Raw genomic sequence first — 8,686 nt, forward strand, 5'->3', positions numbered from 1 at the left:
GCTGCTCATGCATGGTTATTTACATCTTTGAGTGAGTTGAGTGACATTTCTGAATAGTCAAAAGGACTGTGTCTGTTATACAATATCCACAGTCAACGTCTATCTCCAGGAGTTCTGTGATGTGTGTATATCCCCGTATTTGAATGCGCATGCCTATACCAGTTTATTTGGCGCTTCAGTGTATAACTCATTATGCTGCGATTTTTACTCGAAATTAGCATTACTTTTACGATAACACAGAATATGCTACATATAAATATCGGAAAAGGAGAAAAAATATGTCCCTGTGCATTAAGAGAATGAAACACACATTTCAGCTTTACCGTATAGAAATTACTCACAACTTGGGTTATGAGGCACAGTATAAAAGCAAAGGCCTTTTGGTCGTATTTAAATTTGTCTGCTCAGATCAAACATAAACGGGTGCCGCGCAGTCGGTTAATTTTTCTTACGAACGGGCATAAATCATTCTTCGGATTCAGAAGTTGACTCACTGTGGATTAAAGAAAACATCGCTTCGAAATCAGTTGCTCCCTCCAGTTACAACGTTGGGGGCCGTTATTTTGAATTTTGGTGCCCTGAAGGATCTACTGCAACTCAACTTTATAGAGAATTGTGCCTAGTTTGAAGGCCTACATTAACGAATGAAGGATGATTAGACTATTGTATGGGGACTTACTAACTGGATGTATACATGTGCATGCGGGAGTGCGAGGTCGCTGATCGATTATACAGGCTTATAAATTGTGATTTCGGTTCATTCACGGAACGTGGCTTAGCAATTACGGCTGACGTGTACTGTGGAATTCTTACCGAACTGAGTAGTGCCATCCAAATTCACGTGTGCGGGAAAGAGGTCATGGAGAGTACGGTACTCAAAGAAAGATACCGTAACCTGCACCACGAGTCAGAAAGGGTACGAATCAGCATGTCCAATTAGGACATTTTGAATCACCCGCCCTATTTTCCTGGCTTTGTAGCAACCAATAAAGGCATTTTTGCTATTTGAAACAACGTATTGATGGACAACAGTTTGAGAATGACGAGGTACTGAAGAGTACACTTGTCAACTGCTTCGAATCCGAGGCGAAAACTTTCTGCGTAGAGAATTTGACGAAACTTTTGCAACGTACGTAGAAGCGAGCGGCTATTGCGCTGAAAAGTGGAGGGACTACGTTTGTGGGAAACTAAACAGGTTAAAAAGGCTATTCCTAACGAAAATATTTTTGATGACCGAAGGACCCTTATTCCTTGCATTAAAAACCTTGAAGGTAATTCCTGACTTAAGGCCCGTGAACATATAAAACAGGAGTATGTAAACATCATGGTTATGAAGCCACACTCATCTCAAAACCCATGGAGAATAATGCGTTATTAGCAACTTCCAATAAAGACGACAAAACGGATAAGCAAATTTGGTGACGATGTAAATGAAATGTAGTAGAATTAGAGGTAAACTTTTCAATACGTCTAAATGTTACCAGTACGAACGTAGAAGGAAACGGTATTTTGCCTGAGGATAAAACAGAGAATTAAATTCAGTTTATAATCTCATAAATGGAACTACAACAATTCCGTTTTATTTCCCATATAACTGAATGGGAAATAATCAACAATTGAATCTGACACTGTCATAATAAAGCAGGTAAATCTTCCGACAAAGACGTTTATTGTTGGACACTATTATGACATTGATTAAACGACATTTTCAGATGCAAGTGTACAATAGGTATAAAAATGAGGAGTCAAATAAATGAGAGAAATGTGTCCATTTGATTTAAGCATTTTGGAAAATCCAAATGGAATAAATGAAAACATCACTACCAAGCCAGATTATGTAGATACAGACTTAGTGCCTAGAAGAATGAAGCTACTAGTTTTCTAACAGAACTAGATGTTTCATTTCACTTTCTGATGCCCAGAAACCTTATCACGGATGAATGCAAGTCAAAACTTGCAATGTGAGTTTCAAACCGCTAAAAGCTTTTAATGGAAAGAAATTCTTATGTAGTTAACTAAGGAAGGACGTGTTGAAACATTGTACTGGAATGTTAAGGGATTGATATTGTACTGCGTGAAAGATAATGTAATTGAATTACAGTTCGTTTTCAATCCGACTGCAGGCTTCCTGAGCACAGGTGACCAGGTTGTTCCTGGCAACGCTGGCCTCAAGGACCAGCAGCTAGGGCTCTCCTGGGTGCAGAGGAACATCGCCAGCTTCGGCGGGGATCCACAGCTTGTGATGGTCTTCGGTCAGAGCGCTGGAGGGGTTTCTGTTTCACTGCATCTCATGTCACCTGGATCTGCAGGTTAGTAATTACTTCCAGAGATCAGTTCAAGCAGCTGATAGCAAAAATTTACACAGAGGATGATGAAATGAAAGTGGAGAGATGGGAAAAAGGAAATAAACTGTTTATTATTTCAAAGGCAATCGGCATAACTGTTAACAGATTTAGCCCACTGTGAATGTTCATGGTTGCATCTATAATGAATCTTAGTCCTATCGGATCTTTTGCTCAGTTACGGAAAGCTGTAGCACCATCTAATTTTTTTCAAAATTTGAACACATTATCATTTGTAAATTACGTAATCCATGCATGGGAACATTTACTGTTTTTCGAGTTGTCTGGCACAGATTTTCTGTCAATATAATACTCCGTTTATATATCGATATATTCTCAAACTTAGTTGGCAAATAATTAACAGCAAATACTCTAAAACAGATCTATATTAATTTCAACTATTTTTACCATTCATTTTTAAAGGCAGATATATGTTTCTATCTACATTTTTATTTTGCTTTCAATAAGTAATCGATATAATAAGTAATCGATATAGCAACATCGCAGGAAGTTTCTAATTTTTATATCTGTAAATTTAGTAACTATTGTTATTAAAAATCTTCACACAAATACATATTTTCATAGAATGTTATATAAACTAAATCTTATAATTTAAAAAGAAGAGGTAATCTTGCTATTATTTTGACTTACGGTATGTTCTGGAAGGAAGTACTAGTCCTATGTTACCATCGTTTGGCGCCAATTTAGTCAGTGGAGTTCACTGTTCCATCTGGTTAACCCTTATTTAGACGCCTACAGCACGTTTTTAACTTGACTTAACATCTAGGAAGAAGCTCTCTGGAAATGTGTAATGTCTTTTTTTGGAGTTTGTGAAAGCCAGCTTTTACTAATATGGAAGCACAAATAAACGACGATTTTAATGGAAATTCTATTGGCTCAATGCCATGTCATTTAAGTACCGGAACGCTGCACAGGATATTTCAGTACATCACCTCACTGCTAGGCACGGTAGTCATCTGAAAGGTAAGTTAACTTTGTTGATACGTGTGTTTGATGCATTGTCTCTTGGACTTACAAATACATTGCTGTACAACTACTTTTATTTTCAACCACACAGAAAACACAATCTTCGACACACTTATCACAAAGAAAGGATACAAAATTGTTTTCCAGATACTGATAAGATTATATATGCTTCATCCAACCACCTGAAAAATCAGAAATTAGCAGCCCTACGATACATGTTACATAGATTAAATAAGATCCCATTCAGCAAAGAGAACTATGAAAAAAAGTTACAAGCAATACAACTCCTAGTCAGAAACATTGGTTCCAACGCCCTTTTAGTACAAATACTTAACCAAAAATCACAATCATAACTAAAGAAGAATGAAAACAAGCAGAGAACACAAACACCAAAGAACAGCACTGACGCTACAACACACACAGAAACACAACACAATAGCACACATGACATTAATAAAAGAACAAAATGGTACAGTTTAACATACAAACACAAATCAACATACACAATACCAATTTATTAAAGAAGTAGGGATCACACATTGCTTACGGAACAAGAATCACACTCTATTCACATTTACAAACAACAGACAAATCAGATAAATACCAAGGAGTAGGTATACCAGTCAGAAAGACAAGAATGTAAGTATGTATGTGGATGACAGGCAGGCATTTCAAAACTAGGTATAAAGAACATATAAGAAGCTGGAAGTATGAAAGTAGCCATTCTATCTTTGCCGAATACCTGATAAAATATGAGCACGAACCATCCAACATGGATAAAGACCTGAAAATCATTATAGTGAACAATCATAACAAAAAACTCATGCTATTAACTTTCATGTACAGAGAGATGTAGCAATGAAAAATAAGGTAATTAATTACCAAATTAATATAACCAATAACTTCCTGACCATCACTTCCAATAACAAACAGGAATCTGAAACATAACCAGAGTAAATAATTAATGACTCTTCCTCTTTCTCCCTTTTTTCTCGTTCTCTCTCTGTCTATTGCTCTCTATCCCTCTCTATCCATCCTCTCTCTCTCTCTCTCTCTCTCACACACACACACACACACACACAAAAGAGATTAAAAATATCAAATCATAAACACAACGCAAACAAAAGACGAAAGATAAACACACGGTGACTGTTGACAACACTGCACTTTGTAAATACACACATGTTAATCACAAAATGAAAATGCGAGTGGTGTGTCACAATAAACGAGGCTGAATAAACCTAGGAAATTGGCCAGTTGGTGAATGGGGACGAATGAACAGATTTCCAGGACCACACATGAGGACTAACAACACTGGAAGTCATGAGTAATGCCAATGAATAAATTAATATCACGTAATTTGGGTACAAAACTTGTTTCTAATCTGAAATATGAGATAAAATCACGACAGAATGTAACATAGTAACACATTGTAACTATTGCATAATATATTTATTATACATATAAAAAACATATGTTACATGCTACTGAAGATGCTTCGTAGATAAAAATAGCGAAGCTGGTATGACAAAGAACAACTTGCCTTTCATTTAGCTGCATGAATGGAACGTAGCTCCATGAAGATTGTAGCTTATTTCCCTCAAATTTCCATTGTTTATTTACCTCTACATATCTCTTCAAATTCTCTGTTTCTCCATTCGACAGGGACGTGGGAATCATTTCTGTATGTCGGGTACCTCGTCTCTGTATGTTTGCTGTTTAGTTCAGAAGAAGTTTTCGTGAGAGCATTTTCTGCAGTACCACGCTCACATTACAACTACATCTACAGTGACATCCAACAAACAAATAAATTTAATGTCTAAAAAGTGAAAACGCTGTATTTTTGATTAAATCTTTGGTATAGAAACGTATGAAAGCTGTTCCTTTTTGAACAGACAGTCAGAGGTTCTATAAATTTTGAAGAATTCCCATTTACTTTCATGCTAATAAGTTCTGTTACTCCATTATTTTGCACATATGGAAATCATGTCATGAAACTGTTGCATTGTACGAGAAATGTAATAAAAAACAATTAAACTTCAAGGCAAAAAGTAGCTCTCACCCTTATTTCCATGTTTAGGAACAAACAGACGAATGTTTTAGTTTCAAGCATGAAATATAAATAATTAGCTTCCACATAAAGAGGCGTTAAAGCAGATTTTAAATGCTATAGCAACTGCATTAGATATAACTTTATTTTGCCTATATAAGTGAATTATGAGTTTTCCAAGCAGAATACCCAAGTCTTGAAATGCCATTTGTCTGCAAGAACTTTGAAAGAATTTGTGGACAGCTACAGTGTATATGCACTTTAATTTCATCCTTTGCGATTTTATATCTGTGCGACCTGCACTAGTACACATGAGAAGGGCAAAGCGTGGACATACTGATGATAGAACGTAAAAACACAAAGGTTTCATTGCTGGTACATAATCAGACCTGAAACATGCCATGGGTTAAAGTTAATCTCTTCAGTTCTCTTGGTTCGCTTTCGATGACAACCCTATAAAAAACTTCGAGAAGTTTTTCAGGCATATTGAGATGCGTTGCGACGCTAGCAGCCGCAGCAGGAGACCATACGACATTATTAGTCCCATTGGGAATGGTTCGCTTGCAATAAATGGTGTAAGGAAAACTATTTGATTCTTGAATGAGTGCGTAAATACGAGTGTAGACATTGAGAAACTAGTTTAGTAACGTAATTTACGTACCAGAATGATTGCTGGTTGCACACTTTTTTATCTGTGTTCAGTGTATGTTGTTGAAGCCTGTTCCTGCTGCAGGTCTGTTCTCGCGGCTGGTGGACTAGAGCGGCACCTTCGTAGCCGGCATGTCCGTGGTACGGGATCCCCGATACCACGCCTTCAGACTGGGCTCTGTCCTCGGCTACGAAGCTGTAAACGCACAGCAGCTGGTGCAGTTCTTACGCTCTGTTAACGCCACTGACCTGCTGGTGGAGGAGTCGCTCTTAATGACAGATGAGGTGAGTCCTGAGCTGCCCTCGTACCAGATGATTTCTGAACTGAAATATTTGTCGTTCACGTTCGCAGCCTACGATGGACTAACCCTCTTACGACAAAACTGAAGAATGAATTGTAGAAGGCAATTTGCAGTGTTGGTTTCTATTTTGGAAGGATATGGCCTTCCTCCATCCAAACGTTTTGCTGCGTCTCTAAACGACTTCATCGTCGACAGAACATTGCAGCCTAATCCTTGCTTCTTTTTTTTTTTTCTAATGTGCATTCTGCAAGAAAAATGAACCGCAAATAAAAAGCAAACACTATGTTCAGCTACACTTGCGTATTCCTCTAAGGGGTATAGAGAAGGTTTTTCACAACATTCTCCGCGATAATAGCAAACTGACACGATAATAGCAAACTGACACGTAACTTCGTCTGGTTTAAGACATACTTGTGTATGATACTCTAGTCACCGACAGTAATAAGCATATGCGGCGTGGAAGAAGAACAGAATCGCCTCCATTATCGCATCAACTAGGAAATAAAGAGCAAACGGAATAATTGGTGAACGGTGGACACGAATTCCCTACAAGCGTTGATTTCCTACTTACGACAAGGGACTACAGTACAATTTTCTTTTGAAAGATGGAAGTACGTACACAATAAAGTTTCTGTGTATCGAAGTAAAGATGAAAAATTACATCGAGAGTGCTAAAATGTAATAAATGTCAGTAATTATAGTACACAAAAATTTGTATGATGATGCGAAGCATTAGCTATACATGTACTTACATCAGTTTAGCTACTTGTAGCAAGAATGAGGGACATCCAAATACAAAATAACAACGTATCGAAGTAAAGATGAAAAATTACATCGAGAGTGCTAAAATGTAATAAATGTCAGTAATTATAGTACACAAAAATTTGTATGATGATGCGAAGCATTAGCTATACATGTACTTACATCAGTTTAGCTACTTGTAGCAAGAATGAGGGACATCCAAATACAAAATAACAACATTTTTTAGTATTAGGAATATATGTTAAGGATTTAACACATTTTTGTACATAATTAGATTAATAATTATGGAAGTAATTTCATAAAGTGATAGTAACATGCATGGTTACAAGTTATTATCGAAATGGGTCAGTTACCAGAAGGACTAATCATACCTACAAATGAAAATATTGATAATAATTAAAATCAGGCTATTTTTAAAGGAATTATTCAAAATATAACTTCTTAATGGCTGAATTAATACACTTTCTAACTAACAAAATAAATTATTGTGGTGGCCCTGGCCCTCGAGCTTTCACTAATTCTCTTCCGATCACGCAGCGAGGTTGTCTCCATCTCTCAAGGATCGACACAAATTTTGCTTTCCACATCTACATCTGCATCTCTATCTGCATGACATTTACGTGCCCGGTAGGCCGTTCATCCAGCCACTTTCACACTATTTCTCTTCTGAAATGATAATTAAATCGACACCCTAGCTGCAAACAGGTGTTGATATACATCTTTGGGGACAGGTTGAAAATGTGTGCCCCGACCGGGACTCGAACACGGGATCTCCTGCTTACATGGCAGACGCTCTATTATCATTTCATTCTAGAAAAGCTGCACGGTCATCAATGGTATCTGTTCTTTCGGGAACCATATACTACCTTCATATATTTCTCTTCTGCTAAACTCTCGAAAGACGCACGGGGAAAACGAATACCTAAATCTTTCTGTAAAACCTCTGTTCTCTCTTATTTTACTGCGATTATCATTTATCTCTACATAGGTGGTAGTCGACAGGATATTTTCGCATTGGGTGGAGGAAGATGATGACTGAAATTTCATGAAAAGATCTCGCCGCAACGAAAGACGCCTTTGTGTTAATGACTGTCATCCCAGCTCGCTTATCATATTCGTGACTTTCTTATTTCGCCATAGTACAGAACGTGCTGCCTTCTTTTAACTTTTTCGACGTCCTCCGTTAATCCTATCTGGTAAGCATCTCATATCGTGCAGCAGTATTACAGAAGAGGACGGATAAACGTAAGGTAGCCAGTTTAGAAGACATTTTGCATCTTATAAGTGTTCTTCCAATCAAACGCAATCGTTGGTTCGCCTTGTCCACATTTTCTATGTGATCGTTCCGACTGAATATGTTTGTAATTGTAGTTTCTAGGTACTTAATGGAGCTGACAGTCTTTGGATTTGATTGACTTATAGCGTAACCTAAATGTAACGAATTCATTTTAGTACTTACGTGTATGATCTGACGACTGGTCTGACAGAAAATCACGAATTCAGTCGGATGAGTGAGGTTATACACCACGCAAAGAGCTTCACCAGAAGCCGCTAGTGAGTGTCTGTGTCAAAAATTTGTGGAAATCTAGAAATGT

The 8,686-nt window shown here is 37.4% G+C and overlaps 1 protein-coding gene across 1 annotated transcript in view; it reads left to right on the forward strand.

Moving 5' to 3' along the window:
* The window catches only part of LOC126474511 (cholinesterase-like), a 33,127-nt gene extending 26,989 nt beyond the window's left edge, over positions 1 to 6,138 (forward strand). Inside the window, 2 exon segments of the mRNA XM_050101982.1 lie at positions 2,124 to 2,309; positions 6,113 to 6,138. Of these exon segments, the coding sequence (XP_049957939.1) occupies positions 2,124 to 2,309; positions 6,113 to 6,138 (212 nt within the window).
* The last annotated feature ends 2,548 nt before the right edge of the window (positions 6,139 to 8,686 follow it).

This window comes from Schistocerca serialis, chromosome 4 (genome assembly GCF_023864345.2).
Source record: "Schistocerca serialis cubense isolate TAMUIC-IGC-003099 chromosome 4, iqSchSeri2.2, whole genome shotgun sequence".
In the NCBI taxonomy this organism is placed as follows: domain Eukaryota; kingdom Metazoa; phylum Arthropoda; class Insecta; order Orthoptera; family Acrididae; genus Schistocerca; species Schistocerca serialis.